Genomic DNA, 25,690 nt, shown 5'->3' on the forward strand with positions numbered 1-25,690 from the left:
TCAAACTCCTGACCTCATGATCCGCCCACCTCGGCCTCCCAAAGTGCTGGGATTACAGGTGTAAGCCACGGCGCCTAGCCTGAATATCAGTTTTTAAAATTCCATTCCTGGGACTGGGCGCAGCGGCTCACACCTGTAATTCCAGCACTTGGGAGGCTGGGAAGGGCAGATCACTTGAGGTCAGGAGTTTGAGACCAGCCTGGACAACATGGTGAAATCCCATCTCTAATAAAAATACAAAATTGGCTGGGCATAGTGGCTCACACCTGTAATCCCAACACTTTGGGAGGCCGAGGCAGGCGGAACATGAGGTCAGGAGATTGAGACCATCTGGCTACCTTGGTGAAACCCTGTCTCTACTAAACATACAAAACATTAGCCAGGTGTGGTGGTATGCACCTGTAGCCCCAGCTACTCGGGCAAATCGTTTGAACCCAGGAGGGCGGAGGTTGCAGTGAGCCGAGATTGCGCCACTGCACTCCAGCCTAGACAACAGAGTGAGACTCTGTCTCAAATAATAATAATAATAATAAATATTTTTAAAAAATTAACTGGGCATGGTAGGGAGCGCCTATAGTCCCAGCTTAGGAGGCTGAGGCAGGAGAACAGCTTGAGCCTGACAGGCAGAGGCTGCAGTGAGCTGAGATCGCACCACTGCACTCTAGCCTGGGCAACAGAGCAAGACTCTGGCTCAAAAAAATAAAAATAAATAAATAAATAAATACGTAAAAAAAATAGGTCGGGCCTGGTGGCTCACACCTGTAATCCCAGTAGTTTGGGAGACCGAGGCAGGCAGATCACGAGGTCATGAGATCAAGACCATCCTGGCTAACACGGTGAAACCCTGTCTCTACTAAAAAATAGAATAAATTAGCCAGTCATGGTAGCAGGTGCCTACAGTCCCAGCTACTCGGGAGGCTGAGGCAGGAGAATGGCGTGAACCCAGGAGGCGGAGCTTGCAGTGAGCCAAGATTGTGCCACTGCACTCCAGCCTGGGCAACAGAGTGAGACTCCATCTCAAAAAAGAAATAAAATAAAATAAAATAAAATAAACAAAATAAAATAAAATACCATTCCTATCTCATTTGATTAAGTTCAAAGCAACTAAGAAGGGTTTAAACTTATCATCCCCAGATACAATTCCACCAAAGAGAAGCCAGAGTTGTCCCTTTGAAATTTTACAACTAGGAATTCTCTTCTCCTAGCTGATTTAAGTGCTATTGGGCATCTTTTCCACAACTGAACATCTTCATCTACACCACAAATCTGTTGCTGCAGTAAAACAAACTCCCTCAATGGTCCATGAATGTTCATAAGGAACTCCTCATTGGCTACAATATCCAACATACAAACTTGATAATTTGCAAATTAAAAAGAGCTATGAATTTACAATTTAATATGTGTTCCAAATGTTAATTCATTTTAGGTACACATAAAATATCTGTCATTTTCCCACTACTTTCTATTTCTCTACTTTAACTTTCATCATAATCTTTGCAAGGTCTTTTTACAATATATACATAAATAGTTTCACTTTGTTTGCACTCAGTACATGGTAAGGTTATACTTGTAAACATCTCATGAACACCGAAACTCTCAAGAGAAAAATTCAACGGCTAAAACTAAAATGTCTAGTTTTTAGAATCACTAATGCCCAATTAAGCAGAGCTTGCACGCCTTTACTCTGGAACGTACCTTTGTTCACACGTATAAAAGTTTATAACTTTTATAATTATGAATTGGCAGTCATATTATCTAAAGTAATTCCTATTAAAATCTTTTGTTTTAACTTTTACCTAGATTTTCTTGACTATAAAAGTAGCACAAATTCACTGTGGAAAATTCATAAAGTAGATATAACACAGTTGGAAAAAATCTTTTTTTTTTTTTGAGGCAGAGTCTTACTCTGTTGCCCAGGCTGGAGTGGAGTGGTGCAATCTCAGCTCACTGCAACCTCTGCCTCCTAGGTTCAAGCAATTCTCCTGCCTCAGACTCCTGAGTATCTTGGATTACAGGTGCCATGCCCGGCTAATTTTTTTGATTTTCAGTAGAGGCAGGGTTTCACCATATTGACCAGGCTGGTCTTGAGCTCCTGACCTCAAGTGATCTGCGAGCCTCAGTCTCCCAAGAGTTGGAATTACAGGCGTGAGTCACCGCGCTTGACTGGAAAAAGTCATCTGTAACCCTTCCACCAGAGGTGACTGCTCTTAAGATTTTTAGCATATTTGTTTCCATATTTTTCTCTCCAAAAGTTACATTCATATAATTGTGTATATTCCTTTTTATCGAATATTGTAAGCATTTCTCCATATCATTTGTCAGCATCATTTTTTCAGCAACTACTACATGTGCCACATATAGCTATATCATATTTACTTAGCCATTCCATTAGCAAGAGAAATTTAGGTCATTTAAAATTTCATGCCAATATAAATGAGGCTGTGATGACTATTCTGATACATAAAGTCTTGATACATATTTATGTGTATGAGCTTAGGGTACATTCTAACAAAAGAATTCTTGGTTCAAAGGCCATGATACATTGTGAGGATCTCAATACATTACCAAAATTGCTTTTTAGAGAACATCTCAATTTGCATTCTCATCAGTAGTATATGAGAATACTCATTCACAGCAACACTTAACAATGACAATATTAGTAGTTTACACACACTGGGCACTTAACTATGAGCTAGGCACTAGGTGCGTTACATGGATAACATTAGTCAATCCTGGAACACTACAAGGTAGACACTATTCTTACCTTTACTTTACAGATGAGGATGTTGGGACACAGAAAAGTAAAGGAACCTGGCCAACTTGACACAGCTAGAAAGTAGCAGAGCTGAAATTCAGACTCAGGCAGTCGGCTTCAGAGCCTGTGTCTTTAACCATCATGCCATGCTGCTGAGAAAATGATCTGACACACACTGCGAAACCTACCCATGGCTGTATATCACCACGTTGTAGACTCTGGATGATCAATGCGAAACACTTCACCAAGTCTTGGTATGAAATCACACCTTGGAAAACAAGTCAGTGTAACATTATTTTCAGGGTATTTCTACAGATCAAAAATATCATTAATCTTAAGGATACACAAATGAAGTAGAAAGCAAGAATCTGTACTTTACGGGCAGGGGAAACGGAAATAAAGCAGCAAAAAAAAAAAAAAAAAAAAAAAAAGATTTAATGCATTTCTAAAGAAAGAAATCAAACTCAGATTGCCAAAAAACAACACGCTTAGTAAAATACTAAAGAATATCTTTTCCTTTTTATAATAATTATAATTTCAGTAAGGTATATGTTTTGGTTCATATAAATAGAGCATGAAAATTACCTAAGTCTTACACTTAAAAAGGCAGGAGAAAAGGATAATTCTACAAATTGCTTTGTCTTAGTACAATTCTTACGCAGAATGTACCAATGTATCGTTAGAAATGAATTAGAAAAGTTAAAACCAGATTTCCCCACAAGACTAGTGGTACACACTGTATTATTTCCAAAGGACTTAAAAATAAACCCAAGAAATAAGAGGAAACATTTAAATAATGATGAACACCTACTACTGCTCATTTTGCACCACAGTTGCTCAGCAAAATCAAGATCACTCCGTGCTTTGAAAAGACGCTTGACGGAACGATCGACTGCAGCTGTGTCATGCTTCACTGTCTGAAAAAGAGGCAAGCTTCAAAGAATACTGTTTTTTTTTAAGTGAAATAATTTAATCCTTCAAATCCTGCTCTGAGAAATTATGGATTCATGAACACACACAAAGATAGGAATGCATTTTCTACAACTTCATTCACTAATGAGGAGATACAAATCAACAGTGAAAAACAAGACCCTTAATATTGTTTTAAAACTATAATGCCTAAAAGTGAGCATTCAGCTTTCCTTCCGTGTAAAAAAATAATTAAATTACCTTGGTCTCCATTTTCCTATTTGTCAGATGAGAATATATCTAGTTTAACAGTACCATCTTATAGTATACTAATATATGATAGTAGAGTCATCTTATAGTAATATTAACATATTCATTTCTCCTTCTCTGCAATTGAGCAACTAATAATACATATATATCAGTTCTCTTCAAAAATACTTATCACTTCTGGCCAGGCAGTGGCTATGCCTATAATCTCAGCACTTTGGGAGGCCAACGCAGGTGGACTGCTTGAGCCCACGAGTTCAAGACCAGCCTAGGCAATATAGTGAGACCCCCATCTCTACAAAAATTTAAAAAATTAGCCAGACATGGTGGTCCACACCAGTAGTCCCAGCTACTCGAGGACCTGAGGTGGGAGGATCGCTTGAGCCCTGGAGGTCAAAGCTGCAGTGAGCTGTGATGGAGTCACTGTATTCCAGCCTGGGTGACAGAGCAAGACCTTGTCTCAAAAAATAATAATAATGATTAAATTAAATTAAAATATTTATTAGTTCTTAAGGAAAACAATAACCAGTGCTGACAATAAAGATCAACAGAAATTCCCCCTAACATCATCACTGGCCATCAGAGAAATGCAAATCAAAACCACAATGAGATACCATCTCACACCAGTTAGAATGGCAATCATTAAAATGTCAGAAAACAACAGGTGCTGGAGAGGATGTGGAGAAATAGGAACACTTTTACACTGTTGGTGGGACTGTAAACTAGTTCAACCATTGTGGAAGACAGTGTGGCGATTCCTCAAGGATCTAGAACTAGAAATGCCATTTGACCCAGCAATCCCATTACTGGGCATATACCCAAAAGATTATAAATCATGCTGCTATAAAGACACACGCACACATATGTTTACTGCGGCACTATTCACAATAGCAAAGACTTGGAACCAACCCAAATGTCCATCAATGATAGACTGGATTAAGAAAATGTGGCACATATACACCATGGAATACTATGCAGCCATAAAAAAGGAAGAGTTCATGTCCTTTATAGGGACATGGGTGAAGCTGGAAACCATCATTATGAGCAAACTATCACAAGGACAGAAAACCAAATACTGCATGTTCTCACTCATAGGTGGGAACTGAACAATGAGAACACATGGACACAGGGTGGGGAACGTCACACACCGGGACCTGCCAGGGGTGGGAGGAGGGGGGAGGGGTAGCATTAGGAGATATACCTAATGTAAATGACGAGTTAACGGGTGCAGCACACCAACATGGCACATGTATACATATGTAACAAACCTGCACGTTGTACACATGTACCCTAGAACTTAAAGTAAAAAAAAAAAAAAAATTCTCTCTAAATGCTGCCTTGATATACCAAATCCATTTGCAATGGTACAACATGAAAGATGTCAGCATAACTGAATTTTAAAAGCTATTTCTGTGTATATTTCTAACTGATAATAATCACTTACCTCAACCTCAGTGTCTTTTTTCGTAGAAGCACCAAATCCATCCAGCTTATTTAAGTCTAGAAAGTGGCAGAAGTTTATTAGCTCTTGATTTTTCTGCTTTCCAAATTATTTCCATCCTAATCCTATTTTCAAATGGTAAACGGGGACAGTAGAAGCATAACTGAGGATTTTAGCAAACCACTGAACTCTCTGGTGGAGATTATAATAGATACCCCTCAGGTGGGGGGTGTGAAGATGAACTGAGGTAACAGAAAAGCCCCTGACACACGGCATCAGGCACGTGCTAGGTATACAGAGGCTACTGTTTCATCTCCTTTTTCCTTCAATCTCAAATATAAAGTAAATTTTATTAATTCTTAGGATTACTTAGATCTCTACCATTAGCAATTCAGAACAAAAGCTGTCCCTCTGACCATTACGGATCTCATAGCTTTGTATATATACCAATCAAAAAAGAATATCAAGCTTAAAGAGAAACTTATATTTAAACAAAGCAAGTATAAATTCTCAATTAATAAAAACAAATAACACACCATTCAGAAACTCCTGCACAAGTTCAACAGCAGATTTTGCTTCCAGAGGCTCGAGCCATTCAGTGACACCAGTCCTCAAACCATCAGCCAAAACCTACGGGAGATTTAAAAACCCCAAAAACTTGTTAGCAGAAAACACTGTTTAATCAATAAGGATGTATGTAATAAAAATATTAATTGCAGTAACATTTCTTGAGTGTTTATCACATCCCAGGTACTGCTGTGGTGCTTTATATATAATACATGTTATTTAATCCTAACAAAACTCTATGGTAGATAATACTATTATTCTCATCTTACTGAGGCTAAGAGAGATTCAGTAACTTGCTCATGGTCACACAATTAGTAACTGACAGTGTCAGGACATATACCCCATGGTCTGATCCCAAAGATGTTGCTCTGAACAATGATGCCAAGTGCATAGGTGCTACAGAGGATACTGGGTTTGCCCTGGAGATGCTTGTAACTTTGGCAAAGACAGACAGACAAGACAAATGAAATAGTCTGGGGATGAATAAATGTAAACAGTAAGTGGAAGTTTATATTAAAATATATAAATGTGTATGCACATACAATATGTCAATAGACTTAAGAAAAAGCAGTCAAGTTAGGCTGTAATAGCCAGTGAAACAACGTGGAACTTCAGTTGCAACTCAAATGTGGGAACCATAGGCTGGCAGGAAAACGGCATGAAATAAGATGAAGAGGATGGTGTGATCCCAACCAGGGTAGAAAAAGCAACAAAGAAGCAGCGGGAAATAGAACTAGAAGAAATAGCAGCTAAACCATCAAGGGATCTTCAAAAGTTTTTCAGCTTCATAGGCAGAAAACAGCCAATGTTGATTTTTCTGGCAGGAAAATGACATGATCTAGTTAAGAATTTCTCTATCAGAAGTACCAAGGATGGATTCCTAGGAAAGAGAAAATACAACATTTCCCAGTTGAAATGCTATCACTTCCCACTCCCAGGGGGAGGTCTTTAGAAAAATATGAAGATGGCTGAGCATGGTGGCTCATGTCTATAATCCCAGCACTTTGGGTGGCTGAGGCAGGTGGATCACTTGAGGTCAGGAGTTCAAGACCAGCCTAGCCAACGTGGCAATCCACATTGTATTTTAGTGCAAACCTGCACTAAAAATACAAAAAAATTAGCCGGGCGTGGTGGTGGGCACCTGTAATCCCAGCTACTGGGGAGGCTGAGGCAGGAAAATCACTTGAACATGGGAGGCGGAGGTTGTAGTGAGCACCACTGCACTCCAGGCTGGGTGACAGAGTGAGACGCCGTCTTAAAAAAAAAAAAAAAAAAGAAAAATATGAATATAATTTTGTTGTCATAAATGACTGGGAGTACAAGAGCACTTGGGGCATGGAGTCTGGTGGGGGCCAGAGATGTTAAACATCTTGGTGTGCGCACCATGGTCTCAAATCACAAAGAATGTTCCTGCCCAAATGCCAATAGTGCCCCTGTTGAGAAACAATGAATCATCATTAGTGTGGTACCAGAATAAGATGGTAAAGATTTTAACTAAGACGAGCACAGTGAAAGAGACTTCAAAGGAGAAAAAGAATTGTATATGTATGGGGGGAGGGTAGCAAGGTATATGTGGAATAAAAGAAAAAATCCTATCCATTTATAAAATATAGGGGGTTGAACACAGAGAGACTACGGCCACATGTATATCTAAGATTCTGTGGCTTTTTAAGGGAGACTCGAATTAGACAAACACACAATTAAATAAATTTGTGCCAGCTCTTCCATTCACCAGTTTGTCACCTTCAGGCAAAATAACTGAACCAGCTAGCAACATGCGTGGCACATAGCAGAGTGGCAGCTTCTAGCTATAGTAGCATGTAGTGGTGACAGAAATAATAGTTCTTACTAAAGTGAAATATGAGATTTCTAGCCTAGGAAACTGAAGGAATGATGGGACCACAGACAGAAATGGGGGCGTTTTCAAAGAGGATATAGTCTGGAGAAGATAGTTTTATTTTCGACATACTGACTCTTGAAGCAATAGCACTCTACCCAAGTGGGAAATAATGTGGTGGAAGTTAGAAAGATGGGAAGTGCTATCAGCTTAAAGATGAGGGTTTGGAGCTTGCTCACAAAGGTGTCAGTCAAATCACTGAGTAGATCAGCTCTCTGCAGGGGTATGGAGAAAGAAGGGCAGAGATGTGAGGGCAAAAGTATGATGGAGGCCCACAGTAAGGGTCCTAAAAGACGGGCTTTCAAGAAAGAAGAAAGGTGAGAAAGGTAGAAAAACTATCAGTTTTGTAAAAACAGGGAAATAGTACTTACTCATAGGAAGTAAAAGTATCAAAAATACTTGGTACTATGCTAGATGGTAAGGGCACAATAGGGAACCAGGCACTCAAGTCTAGTAGAGGAGACAGATAGTAAACAAATTACTGTGTTTTATAAACACACTGGCAAGAGGTATGTGTGGAGTTCTACAGCAACACAAGCCATTCTGTGAGATCAGTACAACCATCATAGAGAGCTCACCTAGCAAAGAGGTGGGAGAAGTGCATACCAGGTAGATCAAGACGCACATACCAGAAGGTGATAGAGTATGACAGGATCTGAGCTACAAGCAAGGAGCTTGATGTGGTGAGGGCTAGGGGTTCAGTGGCAATGGAAGTAAAGTGTGAGATTAAGCTAAAAATATAAGCAGGAGCCAATGAGCACATGAAATCAAAACTACAAAGAGATACCACTTCACTACCACTAGGATGACTATAATTAAAAAACAGACAATATCAAGTGTTGACAAAGATGTAGAGAAATCAGAACCCTCATACACTACTGAAAGAAATATAAAATAACATAACCACTTTGGACAACAGTTATACTTTGGCAGTTCCTTAAAAGGTAAATATACAGTTACTATATGACCCAAGACATGTGAAAACATGTCTACACAAAAACTTGTATGTAAATGTTCATGGAGGCATTATTCATAATAGCCAAAAAATAGAAACAACTAAGATGTCAATCGATTGATGAACAAAATGTGGTGTATCCACACACAATGGAAAAATAAATAAATACATTAAAAAAATAACATTTTTTTTATAATAAGGACAACTTTTTTATAATAAGGACAACTACCACATAAGTAAAATTAAACTGCCCAAACTGTCAGAGTATCTAATAGATACATAACATCTGAACAAATTTTGAAGAATACAAACCTAAGTAAAACAACAATAACACACATTTTATAAAACATGAGATTTAAGGAAAGGAATTATGGAAGGATACTCACAAGAAGAAATTTAAGTTCTCTGTAGAGATGATTCAAAGGACCTCTGGGCTCTCCCGATTCCACTTTAATATTCTAAAAAGTTTCCAAAGTCTGTCAGTTTTCCACTGTTAATCCCATCTTCTCTACCTAAGTGTTATACTTGCATTTCAAACTATCCTTCACACATGAAAAAATATATTTCATAAAGGACCAATGAATTGGAAAATGAGGTCAACACATCATTTAGAACATCTCACTCAGAGATTTTGCCATCTTGACCCAATAACCTAAGTTATGACCACTGTATCCTCTTTCTATGCCACAAACAATTGTACCTATGTGGAACAACTGCCCTCCTCAAATGCTCTCCTGCCTTTTCCCAAGGAATTTCCAAGAGGACAAAGTAGGAGAAATTTAAATAAATATATCTCAAGATTTGGTGATAACTTATCATTATCACAAACCAAAATGAAGTCTCCCAATAAATCTGTTTATTAGACTCCTTCTAACTAAAGAAACAGTGTGCTGTCCTAGCCAGAAGTCAATGTCTTACAAACCTAAGATTGCAAACATAAAAAAAGAAAAAGAATAATGTAAATGCCAATGTATGTAAATTCCTATTACAGGAAAAGTATAAAGAATATAATTATCCATGACCGGGCGCGGTAGCTCACACCTGTAATCCTAGCACTCTAGGAGGCTGAGGCAAGCGGATCACTTGAGGTCAGGAGTTCAAGACCAGCCTGGCCAACTTGGCGAAACCCGGTCTCTACTAAAATTACAAAAATTAGCCAGGTGTGGTGGCACGCCCCTGTAATCCCAGCTACTCAAGAGGCTGAGGCAGGAGAATTGCTTGAACTTGGGAGGCAGAGGTTGCAGTCAGCTGAGATCATGCCACTGGGCTCCAGCCTGGGCGACAGTAAGACTCTGTCTCAAAAAAAGAATATAATTATCCATAATCTTGCCATTCTGAAGGAACCACTATTAACACTATCCAGGCTTCTGTGTATATATATTTTTAAAAATATAATTGAGATCCCATTACATAAATAATTTTATACTTTTTCTTTTTTAGTTTTGTGTAATAAGTACATCCTATTATTAATATTTGAGATTTTAAAACATGCTTTTTAAAACATGCTTTTAAAGACTGTAAAATATTTCATCATGAAATTTATTTTAGGCCAGGTATGGTGGCTCACGCCTGTAATCCCAGCACTTTGGGAGGCCGAGGCAGGCAGATCATTTGAGGTCAGTTCAAGACCAGCCTGGCCAACATGGTGAAACCCCGTCTCTACTACAAATACAAAAAATTTAACTGGGCATGGTGGCATGCACCTGTAGTCCCAGCTACTTGGGAGGCAGAGGCAGGAGAACTGCTTGAACCTGGGAGGGAGGCAGAGGTTGCAGTAAGCCGAGATGACGGCACTGTACTCCAGCCTGGGAGACAGAGCGAGACACCATCTCAAAAAAAAAGAAATCCATTTTAACTATACCCTACTGAACATTCTGGTTTTGTTTATAGTATTTTGGAAACACAGCTATATCACTGCACTGAATATCTTACACATGAATTTCTGTTAGCAATTTTGACTAATTTCTTTCTTTTTGAGATGGAGTCTCACTCTGTCGCCCAGGCTGGAGTGCAGTGACACAATCTTGGCTCACTGCAATGTCTGCCTCCCGGGTTCAAACGATTCTTCTGCCTCAGCGTCCCGAGTAGTTGGGACTACAGGAGCGCAACACCACACCCAGCTAACTTTTGTATTTTTAGTAAAGACGGGGTTTCGCCATATTGGTCAGTCTGGTCTCGAACTCTTGACCCTGTGATCCGTCCTCCTCAGCCTCCCAAAGTGCTGAGATTACAGGCGTGAGCCACTGTGCCTGGCCAATTTTGACTAATTTCTTAAGACAGATTCCTAGAAATGTACATATAGAGTGAAAGGGCTTAATATTATAATGATTCTTGATGTGTTACCAATATCTCTACCCTTTTAAGAATAAGAGGGCCAGGCACAGTGGCTCACGCCTGTAATCCCAGCGTGAGCCACTTTGGGAGGTGGAGGTGGGAGGATCACTTAAGCCCAGAGGTTTGAGACCAGCTTGGAAAACATAGGGAGACTCTGTCCCTACAAAAAAAGTTTAAAAAATTAGGTGTGGAGGCTTTTGCCTGTAGTACTAGCTACTCAGGAGGCTGAGGTGGGAGGATTGCTTGAGCACAGGAGTTCAAGGCTGCAGTGAGCAGTGATCGTGCCACTGCACTCCAGCCTGGGTGACAGAGTAAGACTCTGTCTCAAAACAAAACAAACAAAAAAACACGGATTCACTTGAGTCACCACTCAGAAGACTTTATTCGTCACTAGAAAATTCTTCAGTTATATTACTATAGGGCTGAGGGCAACCGATAGATCAGATCACCTGACAAAACCTTCACTGGCTGCCCTGGTGAGATGTCAGTGGCAAGGTGGGCCTTTCAGAGTTGTCCAAGCTCACACCCAGCAAGTGCCGAGACTAGAAGCATGGAGCACCAGCAACAAGCAAGTAAGTCAACATTTAGGACTCTCATGAACCCGGAAAGGAAATAGGGTCCACTCTTACCAGAGTTGCAGCTGAAGAGAGTGGAGGGATTTGAAGAATCTCATCCACAGGACTCCAGGAAATATCCAAAGTGATCGCAGTTTGTGATGCTGTGATTGTATCATCCAAGGCAGAGGACTTAAAGAGCTCGTACTGGGCAAAGCCTCTGGATGTTACCTGAAAAGAGTGCACCCAGCAGACCATTTAGCTGTGCTTCCACACGGCCAAAAGCCCGTTACCCAAACTATTTTGATCCTTGTCCCAAAAGAAGAAAAAGCACACATGCCATACTTTTATCCCAAATGGAAAAGTAAGACAATTCTTTGAAACCACAAAGATTAGCTAAAAGGCATGAAGGCATTTTAATTTTGGTCATTAGCTGATATGAAAATAAACATAAACATGTTCATACTACAGAAAAATATCTAGTCATCTTAGGAGTGAAAAAAAAACTGTAAACCAGGAAGGCAGGTTGATAACAATTTGAAGAAAATAATATGAGTAGAAGCAAAACACTTACAGTAGACAAGTGATGTCTTTTCTTGTGTAAATTTTTTAGGTTTTCAAGATTTACAGAATAATTTTTATCAGCTATAGGAAATGAAAGAAAGACATGTAAAGGCACAACTCAAAATTACATTGTTAGAGCTACAAAACTGCAATCCCTCACATTCTCAGTGTACCGTAACTCAACAAAGTAACTATTAAAATTACATTTCAAATCATAGATAAGTGAAATGTTTATAGGAGAATGAAAGTGGACTGGGTATTGTGGCTCACACCTATAAACCCAGCACTTTAGGAGGTCGAGGAGGGAGGATCGTTTGAACCCAGGAGTTCGAGACCAGTCTGGGCAACATAGCAACACCCTGTCTCTACAGAAAATAAAAAAAAATAGCCAGGTGTGGTAGCATGTGCCTGTAGTCCCAGCTATTCAGGAGGCTGCGGTGACAGGATTGCCTGAGCCCAGGAGGTTGAGGCTGCAGTGAGTCATGATTGCGCCACTGCACTCCAGCCTGGGTGACAGAGTAAGATCCTACCTCAAAAAACTAAAAAAAAAGAATATAAGTGGAACAGCCAGGCGCAGCAGCACTTGCCTATAATCCCAGCTTCTCAGGAGGCTGAGGTGGGAGGACTGCTTCAGGCTAAGAGTTTGAGACCAGCCCGGGCAATATAGTGGGACCCTGTCTTTTAAAAATAAATTAAATAAAATTAGCTGGGAATGGTTGTACTCTTCTGTAGTCCCAGCTATTCAGGAGACTATGGTGGGAGGATCACTTGAGCCCAGGAGTTTGAGGCTGCAGTGACCTATGAAGGCACTATGGTACCCCAACCTGGGCTATAGAGTAAGGCCCTGTCTCTAAAAAAATAAATAAATAAAAAATAAAGTGGAGGTTGGGCACGGTGGCTCATGCCTGTAATCCCAGCACTTTGGGAGGCCGAGGCGGGTGGATCATGAGGTCAGGAGTTTAAGACCAGCCTGACCAATACGGTAAAATCCCGTCTCCACTAAAAACACAAAAAAATTAGCCGGGTGTGGTGGCGGATGGATGCCTGTAATCCCAGCTACTCTGGAAGCTCAGGCAGAGAACTACTTGAACCTAGGAGGCGGAAGTTGCAGTGAGCTGAGATTGTGCCACTGCACTCCAGCCTGGGTGACAGAGCAAGACTCCATCTCGAAAAAAATAAATAAATAAACAAATAAAAAATAAAGTGGAATGAGGGTCAATACTACTACCAAAAATAAAATTAAATGTCTGAGATTGGAAACATATTGTCAGTTTGTATCTTCCAATGAAAATTTTCAATAATGTACGCACAGAAATAAAATGAAACCCAAATCAGACAAGCGTAAACCCTCTTGTCCAGACTTTTGGAGATCTGTTTCTGGTGTTTCCAGAATACCTCCCACATGCTGCAAGTTACACACTAGAGTAGATTTATGGTGATTAATGCAAGTTCTACCTTATGTCATAACAATATCAATTTTCGTAAAAAACATGAAACAGTAACTATACAAATGAATACACACACACACACACACTCTAGAGACAGCACTCACCTTTACAACTGACCACATATAAGACAATTCCTGTAATGCTGTCGTTTGTTGTGATAAGCTCAGCTCCTAGCCAACAAGTACCTTCAGGATCTGAACTGTCACATCTTACCCAAAGGGGAGGAAGGGCAGTAACTGGTAGATTAATCTTCAAATGGGTCATATTAGGATTGTGAGCCATGGTGTAAAGTCCAATTAACTGCCTTTAAAACAAGAGTAAGGACAAATTATAGACAGAGATTTCCAATTCAAGAATTTCTTTTTTTTCTGAGAAATGGGGTCTCACTCTGTTGCCCAGGCTGGAATGCAGTGGTGCAATCATAGTTCACTACAGCCTCAACCTCCTTGGCTCAAGTGATCCTCCTGTCTCAGCCTCCCAAGTAGCTGGGACTACAGACACAAGCCACTGCATCAGGCTTATTTTTATTTTTTGTAGAGAGTGTCTTGCAGTGTTGCCCAGGCTAGTCTCAAACTACTCGCTTCAAGCAATTCTTCTGCCTTAGCCTCCCAAAGTGTTGGGATTATAGTCGTGAGCCACCACGTCCAGCCAGAATTTTCTTTTAAAAAGATACGAGGGGTCTTCCATCCTGGCTAACACGGTGAAACCCCATCTCTACTAAAAATACAAAAAAATTAGCCTGGTGTGATGGCGGGTGCCTGTAGTCCCAGTTACTTGAGGGGCTGAGAATGGCATGAACCCAGGAGGCAGAGCTTGCAGTGAGCCCAGATCGTGCCACTGCACTCTAGCTTGGGTGACAGGGTAAGACACCATCTCAAAAAAAAAAAAAAAGGATATGAGAGGTCTCACGAAACAACAACCTAAAACTTAAATATTAAATAGCAAGATGTATATATGTGTATACTTTATCCATTAATAGCTTCACCAGGCAAATCAAAATGCATGCACCATGAAGTGACACAGTATGACAGGATTGGAGCTACTATGAGCAGGGAGCTTCAATATGGTGAGGATTGGGGGTTCAGCAGGAGTGGAAGTTCAGTAGAAGAGGTAGGATGTGAGATTAATCTAAAGAAATAAGTAGGAGCCAGGATGGGCGCAGTGGCTCCTGCTTGTAATCCCCGCACTTTGGGAGGCCGAGGCGGGCGGATCACGAGGTCAGGAGTTGAGACCAGCCTGACCAACATGGTAAAACCCCATCTCTACTAAAAATACAAAAATTAGCCGGGCATGGTGGCAGGCACATGAATTCCAGCTACTCAGGAGACTGAAGCAGGAGAATCACTTGAACCCAGGAGGCAAAGGTTGCAGGGAGCCGAGATCGCGCCACTGCACTCTGGCCTGGGCAACGGAGTGAGACTCTGCCTCAAAAAAAACAGAAAAGGCACTTTGGGTGGCCGAGACGGGCGGATCACGAGGTCAGGAGATCGAGACCATCCTGGCTAACACGGTGAAACCCCGTCTCTACTAAAAAATACAAAAAATTCGCCGGGCGAGGTGGCGGGCGCCTGTAGTCCCAGCTACTCGGGAGGCTGAGGCAGGAGAATGGCGTGAACCCGGGAGGCAGAGCTTGCAGTGAGCTGAGATCTGGCCACTGCACTCCAGCCCGGGCGACAGAGCAAACTCAAAAAAAAAAAAAAACAAAAAAAAACCCAAAAAAACAGAAAAGAAAGAAGTAGGAGCCAATAAACACAAAATGATGCTCAGTCATTAGTTAGTGAGACAGTTAACAAAATTTGAATATGGGCTCTGATTAGATAACGGTATTGTAATAATATTAGATTTCCAGATTCTGATCATTGTTCCATGGTTATGTAAAATAATATATTTGTTCACAGAAAATACAAAGAGGAGTATTTAGGGGTAAAAGAGTACCATATCTTCAATACATTGTCAATACTTCATTTTTAAAATGGTGTATGTGTGTATATTACCATAGATATATATATATATACACACACATACACACAGACTATAGTTATAAGAATATATAGTTATAAACATATTGTTATAATGATATATAGTTGTAACAATATACATATATACCTATATATGAATACATATATAGCAATATACTGCTTTGCATATATCTATCTAGAAAGACATACAAGAGAGAGAAAAAGGAAAAGGGGAAGAAGAAGAAAAAGAAGCAAATGCTGCAAAATCTAAGCAACTGGTGAATCTGGATTAAGGATATACAGAAGTTCATGTACTATTCTTATAACTTTCCTGTAAATTTGAAAGTATATCAAAATTGAAAGTCACCAAAAAATGTGGCTTACATTTTTATTTTTCAAAGACATGGAAACTAAATTATTATCAACAGACGTCCAGGAAAAAAATTTCCAGGGGATTTTATTTCCAAAAAGAGGTGAAATAATCCCAGAAGGAAAATGCAAGAAGAAATGGAGAGCAAAGAAATAAGCACATTAATCAACCCACAAAAACACTGGCTGGAGAAAATAATACAAATAAATAACATTAAAGTTGTAGGGAGAAAACAGGCCAAATATGACTGAAATCAAGGACCTATGAAGGAAAAGGCTGATTAAACTTTTAAAACTTCTAGGCTGGGCATGGTGGCTAACGCCTGTAACCAGCAATTTGGGAGGCCTAGGCAGGTGGATCCACCTGAGGTCAGAGTTCAAGACCAGCCTGGCTAACGTGGTGAAATCCTGTTTCTACTAAAAATACAAAAAGTTAGCCAGACATGGTGGTGTATGCCTGTAATCCCAGCTACTCGGGAGCCTGAGGCAGGAGAATCACTTGAACCCAGGAGGCAGAGGATGCAGTGAGCTAAGATCACACCATTGCACTCCAGCTTAGGCAACAAGAGCAAAACTCCGAATCAAAAAAAAAGAAAAGAAAAGAAACTTCCATAGAGGAAAATAAAAACCAGCATGAAGGAATCATTTTGTGAATGTTATTACAGTAGTTATCATTCTCATACCATTCTGTTAGTATTTGCATGACTATATCCGCCAGAACATCTGGAAGACAAGGACTTTCTGGTTTTGGAGGCAGAAGCAGGCTGGACCGGGCTTGACAGAGCGAACTATGCATAGCTACACAGTGGGGAGGCAGGAAGTGAAGCTGGAGAGGTAGCCAGAGGCTCTCAGGTTTCTAACAGGAGCATTACTGGCACCTTGGGTGAGATAACTGCTCATTGTGCGGGAGAGTCCCATGCACTGCAGGATGTTTACCATCCACGGCCCAGGTTCACTAAATGCCAGTAGCTCCCCTCAGTCACTGTGACAAACCAAATACTCCCCTATATTTCCAATTCCCTCTGGGTATGGTACCACCCCTGGTGGAGGCCCAGTGGGGCTAGGCAATGAAGGTTCCTATATGTCATTCTTAAGGAATTTGGGTTTTATCATGAAGTCGATGAAGAACCACTAAAGGATTTTAAGTAGGAAGGAAGCTTGGTCAGGCTTTCACTTGAGGAAGAAAGACTGGAGGAGAACCAGATTACACATAAGGAAAACAATTGAGAAACAACAACAATAAATTGGTATAGAGGTGTAGAGAAAGGGAAGATAGCTGCAGTATTCTTGGTCACATTTGGGATACCTATCAGATACTCAAGTAGAACTATCCTTGGTTGGGTATACTTATCAGGGGGTCGGGGAGATGAAGGAAGATATAAGGGCTAGAGGCCTATTTTTCCCAATGTTTATAAGAATGTTTCTATTTAAATCCTAGTTGCCACTCCTACTCAGCATAAGAGAAAACCTACCTTGCCTTCCCAACTGGTAAAGCAAGTGGTCCAACATTTTCGCCAGTAGAGAAATCAGATATGGCAGTTTCTTCAGATTGAAGTTCTTCAATATGACTTGTTTCTTCCTTTTCTAAAGGCTTTAAAAATGTTAATTATTTAACCAGACAAAAGAGCACTTAAAATAACAGTCGACTCTTTACTATGCTACAGAATAATGACAAGCAGAACATATGACAAGGGTACTTATTTCTATACCCTTAAGCATAAATGATTGGGTTTTGGCAAGAATAGCCACAGACTAGCATGGTACCAAAAAATCTTGCCATCAGGAGCATTTCCACTGTCCTATAAAAAGATACTGACCTTAGTTGCTAATGGCAAAGGAAGCAACCAATGCTTTTAGAAAAGGAAGTGCTCAGCAGGACATGGTGTCGCATGCCTGTAATCCCAGCATTCTGGGAGGCTGAGGAGGAGGATCACTTAAGCCCAAGAGGTCGAGACAAACCTGGACAACACAGGGAGACCTGTGTCTACCAAAAAAAAAAAAATTCAGCCAGGGTGGTGACATGCACCTGTGGTCCCAGTTAATCAGGAGGCTGAGGAGGAAGGATTGCTTAAGCTTGGGAGGTGGAGGCTGCAGTGAACCATGACAGTACCACTGCACTCCAGCCTGGGCGACAGAGCGAGGCTATCTTAAAAGTAGAAAAGGAAGTGCTCCAACATGCACAAAATGATTAGGTAAAGGTAAAATACAAAGGAAACCCAGATGTTCTTGGATTTTTTACTCTCAAAACGGGAAGACCTTCTTTCTGGGCTATAACCTTAGGCCCACAGTCTTTTTATCTATTCCTCTTAGGGCAATAACCTCTGATTGGTGTTAGTGGGTACAATTATCCATGTGTTTACAAAATAGCTCAGGCTTGCCAATAATAACAACAAGGGAGTTTTTCAGCGAGATGAAACTGTCACATATCCTGATTGTGGTGGTGACTGCAAGAATCTACGTATGTGTTAAAATTCATGGAACTGAACAACAAAAGAAATAAGTTGGCAGGGTGGCAGTGCGAGGTGGCTCACCCCTGTAATCCCAGCACTTTGGGAGGCCAAGGTGGGCAGATTACAATGTCAGGAGATCGACATCATCCTGGCTAATATGGTGAAACTCTTTCTCTACTAAAAATACAAAAAAAAAAAAAAATAGCCAGGCATGGTGGCAGGTGCCTGTAATCCCAGCTACTCGGGAGGCTGAGGCAGGGGAATTGCTTGAACTTGGAAGGTGAAGGTTGCAGTGAGCTAAGATCACACCACTGCACTCCAGCCTGGGTGACAGAGCGAGACTCTATCTTAAAAAAAAAAAAAAAGGCCAGGTGCTGTGGCTCATGCCTGTAATCACAGCACTTTGGGAGGCCGAGGCGGGTGGGTCACCTGCGGTCAGGAGTTTGATACCAGCTTGACCAACATGGAAAAACCCCATCTCTACTAAAAATACAAAATTAGCCGGCCGTGGTGGCAGGTGCCTGTAAGCTGGTAATCCCAGCTACTCGGGGAGCTGAGGCAGAGAGAATAGCTTGAACCCGGGGAGGCAGGATGTTGGCAGGTGAGCTGGAGATTGGCCATTGCACCTCAGCTGGTGACAAGAGCGAGGACTCTGTCTCAAAAAAAAAAAAAAAAAAAAGAAACGAAGTAATTTTATCGATTTATTGAATAATTTTACTTGTTTCTTTCTTAACGAGGCTACTAGAAAACGTTAAATTGCATATATGGTTCATATTTATTTGTACTGGACAGTACTATACTTACTTCTAAAAGAATGAGAACTCATTTTCAGTGATGCTGATTTTAAAATGTGTACATGTTAGATTATTCCCAAGAAACCATATTTGGTTATGGAGAATTAAACAATCACAAAGTCAAACCACTACTTACCACTTTTTCCACTATGAATACCAGGTCATTTTCATTTAGAATATTTTTCAAAGGATTTGGTTGGCCTTTGTTGATCAACTGCACTTGGACATCAGCCTGTTAAAACAAGTATCAAACAATGTTATATATACACTTGTATATTTCTACTATTTAAACACATAAAGACCAGTTCTATGCAAGTCAATGGAAAATGTCCTTAAGAGACAGAGTCTCGGCCAGGCGTGGTGGCTCACATCTGTAATCCCAGCACTTTGGGAGGCCAAAGTGGGTGGATCACGAGGTCAGGAGATTGAGACCATCCTGGTTAACACAGTGAAACTCCGTCTCTACTAAAAATACAAAACATTAGCCAGGCGTGGTGGTGGGCGCCTGTAGTCCCAGTTGCTTGGGAGGCTGAGGCAGGAGAACGGTGTGAATCCAGGAGGCAGAGCTTATAGTGAGCCAAGATCGTGCCACTGCACTCCAGCCTGGGGGACAGAGTGAGACTCTGTTTCAAAAAAAAAAATGAAAAGAAAAAAAGAGACAGAGTCTCACTATGTTGCCAAGGCTGGATTGCAATGGCTATTCACAGGCACAGGCATAGTGCATTACAGCCTCAAACTCCTGGGCTCAAGCAATCCTCCCACTTCAGCCTCCCTAGTAGCTGGAACTTCAGGTGTGTGCCACCACACCTGGTTAATTATTTTATTTTTCATACAGATGGGGTCTCGCTATATTGTCCAGGCTGGTCTCAAAATTCTTGCCTCAAGCAATCCTCCCACCTCAGTCTCTCCCAAAGTGCTGGGATTACAGGCATGAGCCACTGTCCTGGCCAAAACTTTATACATTCTCATTCCAACTGGAAGTTTATTCGAAAGTTTGAAAACAGGCTGGGTGCAGCAGCTCACACATGTAATCCCAGCACTTTGGGAGGCCAAGGCGGGCAGATCACTTGAGGTCATGAGCTTGAGACCAGCCTGGCCAACATGGGGAAACCCTGTCTCTACTAAAAATACAAAAATTAGGCCAGGCACAGTGGTTCACGCCTGTAATTCCAGAACATTGGGAGGCTGAGGCGGGTGGATTGCTTGAGGTCAGGAGTTCAAGACCAGCCTGCCCAAACTGGTGAAACCCCATCTCTAAGACTACAAAATATTAGGCAGGCATGGTGGTGGGGGCCTGTAATCCCAGCTACTCAGGAGTCTGGGGCAGAAATCGCTTGAACCTGGAAGGTGGAGCTTGCAGTGGGCCAAAATGTGCCACTGCACTCCAGCCTAGGCAACAGAGCGAGACTCCATCTTAAAAAATCAGAAAAAATAAATAAACAAAAATGCAAAAATTAGCTGGGCATAGTGGTGGGTGCCTATAATCCCAGCTACTTGGGAGGCTGAGGCAGGAGAATTGCTTGAATCCAGAAGGTGGAGGTTGCAGTGAGTTGATATCATGCCACTGCACTCCAGCCTGGGCAATGGAGTGAGATTCTGCCCAAGATAATCATTACCGTTACTAGCCTGGTTGGTACACATTCCTTTTCCAAGCATATAACTCTGTTTAAATACAAATGTATGCTGGACACAGTGGCACCTATAATCCCAGCTAATCGGGAGGCTGAGATGGGAGGATGGTTTGAGGCCAGGAATTTGAGACAAGTTACAACACAGCAAGACTGTGTCTCTAAAAAAAAGAAAAGAAAGAAAAAAAAATTAGCTAGGTATGGTGGTACACTGGTAGTCCCAGTTACTTGGGAGGCTGAAGGGTGAGGATCACTTGAGCCCAGGAGTTTGAGGTTGCAGTGAACTTTGATCACACTACTGAACTTCAGCCTGGGCAACAGAGTAAGATCCCATCTCTTTAAAACATCATAATAAAAATAGAAATGTATCTATTTAGATATCTAGATAGGATTTTGCCTAATAAAAACAGGATTCTAATAGTTTTATATCATGAATGTCTACGTCATTCAATGTTCTTTGGCAGTCTAGTACCACAGCTCTTTTGTCACATAACTAATTCCATATTGTATGACACTTTACTAGTTTCCAGTTTTTTGCTATTATAAACAATTGATGACATCAATTCAAGTGAACACTTTTGAATTATTTTCTTAAGATGAATACCTAAAATCACACTGATACTATCAGATTGCCTTTCAAAATGTTGCACCTACACATTTATACTTCCAACACTTATATCAGCACATTAAGCATTTTTATGGCTGGGCACAGTGGCTCACGACTGTAATCCCAGTACTTTGGGAGGCCAAGGCAGATGGATCACCTGAGGTGGGGAGTTTGAGACCAGCCTGGCTAAGATGGTGAAACTCTGTCTCCACTAAAAATACAAAATTAGCAGGGCGTGGTGGCGGGCGCCTATAATCCCAGCTACTTGGGAGACTGAGGCAGGAGAATCACTTGAACCTGGGAGGCAGAGGTGCAGTGAGCTGGGATCACGCCACTGCACCCTAGCCTGAACGACAGAGTGACTCCATCTCAAAAAAAAAAAAAAGAAAGAAAAAAAGCATTTTCATTGTTTATTTTTACCATCTCACAGCAAAACATAAGATCTTACTGCTGTTTTGTCATTTGTTTGATCAATAATGATGGTGAACAGTTTCTTTTTATCTTTTTTTTTTTTTTTAAAGACAGGGTCTCGCTGTGTCACCTGACTGGAGTGCAGCAGCACGATCTTGGCTGATTGCAGCCTTAACCTCCCAGGCTCAAGTGATCCTCCCACCTCAGCCTCCCAGTAGTAGTAGCTGGGACTATAGGTGCGTGACACCACACCCAGCTAATTTTTTTGCATTTTGTAGAGACAAGGTCTCACCACATTGCCCAGGCTGGTCTCAAACTCCTCAGCTCAAGCAATCTTCCCACCTCAGCCTCCCAATGTGCTAGGATTACAGGTGTCAGCCATCACACTTGGCCAAGGTAAACAGCAGTTTCTAATATGCTTATTAATCATAAATATCTCTCATTATTTGAATCCATTTGGCTTCTTAGTCTGGTTACTAAAGCATGAAGAAACCAAGCATAGAGAACCAAAGATACTGTGTTATTCTAATCTACTAGGTTCTACTCTACCGAGTTTCAGGTACTATTGTGGGTTGAATTGTGTCCCCCAAAATGGTATCTTAAGGATCTAACCTCCAGTTCCTATACATGTGACTTTGCTTGGAAACAAAATCTTGGCAAATGTAATCAAGATGAGGACTAATTTGGATTAGGGCAAGCCCTAAATCCAATGACTGGTATACTTAAAAGGAAAGAGAGTTAGAGGCATAGACACACAGGAGGAGTGCCACGTGTCTACAGAAGCAGAGATTGGAGTAATGTGTTTACAAACCAAGCAATATCCAAGTTTGCTGGAAATCATCAGAAGGTAGAAAGAGGCAAGGAAAGATTCTTTCTTAGAGAATTCAGACAGAGCATGCCCCTGCTGACACCTTAATTTCAGAATTTTAGTCTCCAGAACTGGGAGAGAATAAATTTTTGTGTTTGAAGCTGCCTAATTTGCAGTATTTTGCTATAGCAGCTCTAGGAAACTAATACAGGTATCAAGCAACAAAAATTCAGGCAGGAAGGGATAAATGAGTTTACGCAGATATATCTGATTCTTGAGTTTGGTTAGTGAGAATTCAGACAGTGAAGGGTAACTCTATTTGTATGTTTCTTTCTTGATTACTTACTCATGTCCTTTGCCTATTCCTCTTTTATAGTTTTTTTGTCTTTCTCATTGATTTTTATTTTTTTGAGATAGTCTTGCTATTTTATTTTATTTTATTTTATTTATTATTTTGTGAGACAGAGTCTCACTCTGTCACCCAGGCTGGAGTACAATGGCTTAATCTTGGCTCACTGCAATGTCTGTCTCCCAGGTTCAAGTGATTCTCCTGCCTCAGCCTCCCGAGTAGCTGGGACTACAGGCACATGCCACCATGCCCAGCTAACTTTTGTGTTTTTTAGTAGAGCTGGGGTTTCACCATGATAGCCAGGCTGTTATCAAACTCCTGACCTCGGGTGATCCACCCACTTCAGCCTCCCAAAGTGCTGCAATTACAGGCATAAGCCATCATGCCTGGCCATCTTTCTCATTGATTTTTAAGAGCTATATATCATTATATATACATATATGTGTGTGTATATATATATGTATATATAGCTACACACACAATAGATAAATATAGATAGTACAGCTTCTCATTCATGAGTATTTCCCCCCAGCTTGTCTGTTAATGTATACTTCATTTTAGTTTGCTAATTATTTCATGGACATAGGTTTTATCTCCCCAACTATGGAGAGTTTACTTATGAAACACTTAGCACATATTAGATGCTAAATAAATACATGAATGTTTATAGTAGCTTTTGTAATCATCAAAAACTGGAAACAACCCAATGTCTTTCAACTGGTGAATGGATAACCAAACTATGGTACATCCATACAATGGAACACTCCTCAGAAATAGAATGAACTGCTGATACACACAACAACACAGGTGACTCTTAAATGCATTATACTAATTGAAAGAAGCCAGAATCAAAGGCTGTATGATTTTATTTATAGGACATTCTGGAAAAAGTAAAACTACAGAGACAAAACTAGATCAATTTTTGCCAGGAACTAAGGGACGGGAAAGGGCTGACTGTAAAGGGACAAAAGAACATTTTTGGAGATGATAGAAATATTCTACATCTTGATTACAGGGTGATGACCAAATAATTTATCAGAAGTCATAGAACAGGCTGGGGGTGGTGGCTCATGCCTGTAATCCCAGCACTTCGGGAGGCCAAGGCAGGTGGATTGTTTGAGGTCAGGAGTTGGAGACCAGCCTGGCCAACATGGTAAAACCGTCTCTACTAAAAATACAAAATTAGCCAGGTGTGGTGGCGCACGCCTGTAGACCCAGCTACTCAGGAGGCTGAGACAGGAGAATTGCTTGAACCCGGGAGCAGAGGGTGCAGTGAACTGAGATCGCACCACTGCACTCCAGCCTGGTCGAGACACAGCAAGACTTTGTCTCAAAAAAAAAAAAAAAAGTCATAGAATAGTACCCTAAAAGGATAAAATTTACTGTATGTAAATTAACTTCAATAAACCTGACTTTTAAAAACAGACAACTGGCCAGGCGTGGTGGCTCATGCCTGTAAGCCCAGCACTTTGGGAGGCCAAGGCGGGTAGATCACCTGAGGTTCAGAGTTGGAGACCAGCCTGGCCTGACCAATGTGGTGAAACCCTGTCTCTACTAAAAATACAATAATGAGCCAGTTGTGGTGGCCTGTGTCTGTGGTCCCAGCTACTCAGGAGGCTGAGACAGGAGAGTTTCTTGAACCTGGGAGGTAGAGGATGCAGTGAGCCAAGATCATGCCACTGCACTCCAGCCTGGCTGACAGAGCGAGGCTCCGTCTCAAAATAAAATAAAATAAAATAAAACAGGTAATTTTAGGATTATAGTTGTGTTTAAAAACCAAATTGTTCATACCTCATAGAGAAATGGGTCTTTATGGACTCCTTTCTTTTCTTCATTAAATGCCCTGAAATGCAGAACCACATGTGAAAAATAGAACTACATTATCTCTCCTGTTATCACACTCAGCAGTCAGTCATCACTTTATCTCTGCAGGACACCTATGGGAAAGGCAAAAAGCACATACTTACAGCAGCCCTAAGATGTAGTTGGGGAGAGAGAAAAAAAGCAGAAAAGAAGCATTAGGTTAAGAAGAAAAGAGAAACAAAAAAGAAACCTGTGACAGAGATGAATAGACTGTTGCCCTCAATTGGGTACAACTGATTCTCAGAGGCAGCAGGAAATTGGGTTGCCTACCTCTACTCTGTCTTTTCAAACACATCACCAGTTAAAATTAAAATGTAACTTGGCACATGACCTTTCGAAGTAAAACTGATTGGATTCTGATCTGTTACAGAATCAGTAGGTCACCACAGAGAAGTTACTTAAGGGTCCTGGGCCTTAGATTTCTAGGGCTAAAATGGAAGCATCTGTCCTCCATTCTTATAACTTGTTACTCAAAGTTAGTAGATTTGATTATGTTGAACATTTCCTTTTCAAAATGTAAGCATGAAACTCTAGGATATCATTTAATTATTATCCTTTAATTCAAGAAAGTTTTAAAATAGTGAATCTAAAGCACTTAAACTGTAATCCGTTAACGTACCAAAATGCACACCAGCCTGATCTACACTGAAAAGGAATCTTTAGTCATTGACGGGACCCAACAGAACTGTTTCAAGAAACCATTTATATCTATATTTGATCTAATACTATATGACTTCCTGAAACAGAAACAGAAGAGCTAGG

At 40.8% G+C, this 25,690-nt stretch overlaps 1 protein-coding gene across 1 annotated transcript in view; it reads right to left on the reverse strand.

The window, feature by feature from the left end:
* The window catches only part of ZWILCH (zwilch kinetochore protein), a 50,002-nt gene that overhangs the window by 21,388 nt on the left and 2,924 nt on the right, over nucleotides 1-25,690 (reverse strand). The window contains exons 2-12 of the mRNA XM_017851064.1: nucleotides 24,857-24,908; nucleotides 19,399-19,494; nucleotides 17,491-17,609; nucleotides 13,796-13,995; nucleotides 12,254-12,324; nucleotides 11,755-11,910; nucleotides 9,178-9,249; nucleotides 5,909-6,002; nucleotides 5,376-5,431; nucleotides 3,567-3,672; nucleotides 2,944-3,023 (exon numbers count right to left, since the gene is read on the reverse strand). Of these exons, the coding sequence (XP_017706553.1) occupies nucleotides 2,944-3,023; nucleotides 3,567-3,672; nucleotides 5,376-5,431; nucleotides 5,909-6,002; nucleotides 9,178-9,249; nucleotides 11,755-11,910; nucleotides 12,254-12,324; nucleotides 13,796-13,995; nucleotides 17,491-17,609; nucleotides 19,399-19,494; nucleotides 24,857-24,908 (1,102 nt within the window). The remainder of the gene's footprint in view (nucleotides 1-2,943; nucleotides 3,024-3,566; nucleotides 3,673-5,375; nucleotides 5,432-5,908; nucleotides 6,003-9,177; nucleotides 9,250-11,754; nucleotides 11,911-12,253; nucleotides 12,325-13,795; nucleotides 13,996-17,490; nucleotides 17,610-19,398; nucleotides 19,495-24,856; nucleotides 24,909-25,690) is intronic.

Source organism: Rhinopithecus bieti, unplaced genomic scaffold (genome assembly GCF_001698545.2).
Source record: "Rhinopithecus bieti isolate Rb0 unplaced genomic scaffold, ASM169854v2 scaffold_31548, whole genome shotgun sequence".
Lineage (NCBI taxonomy): Eukaryota > Metazoa > Chordata > Mammalia > Primates > Cercopithecidae > Rhinopithecus > Rhinopithecus bieti.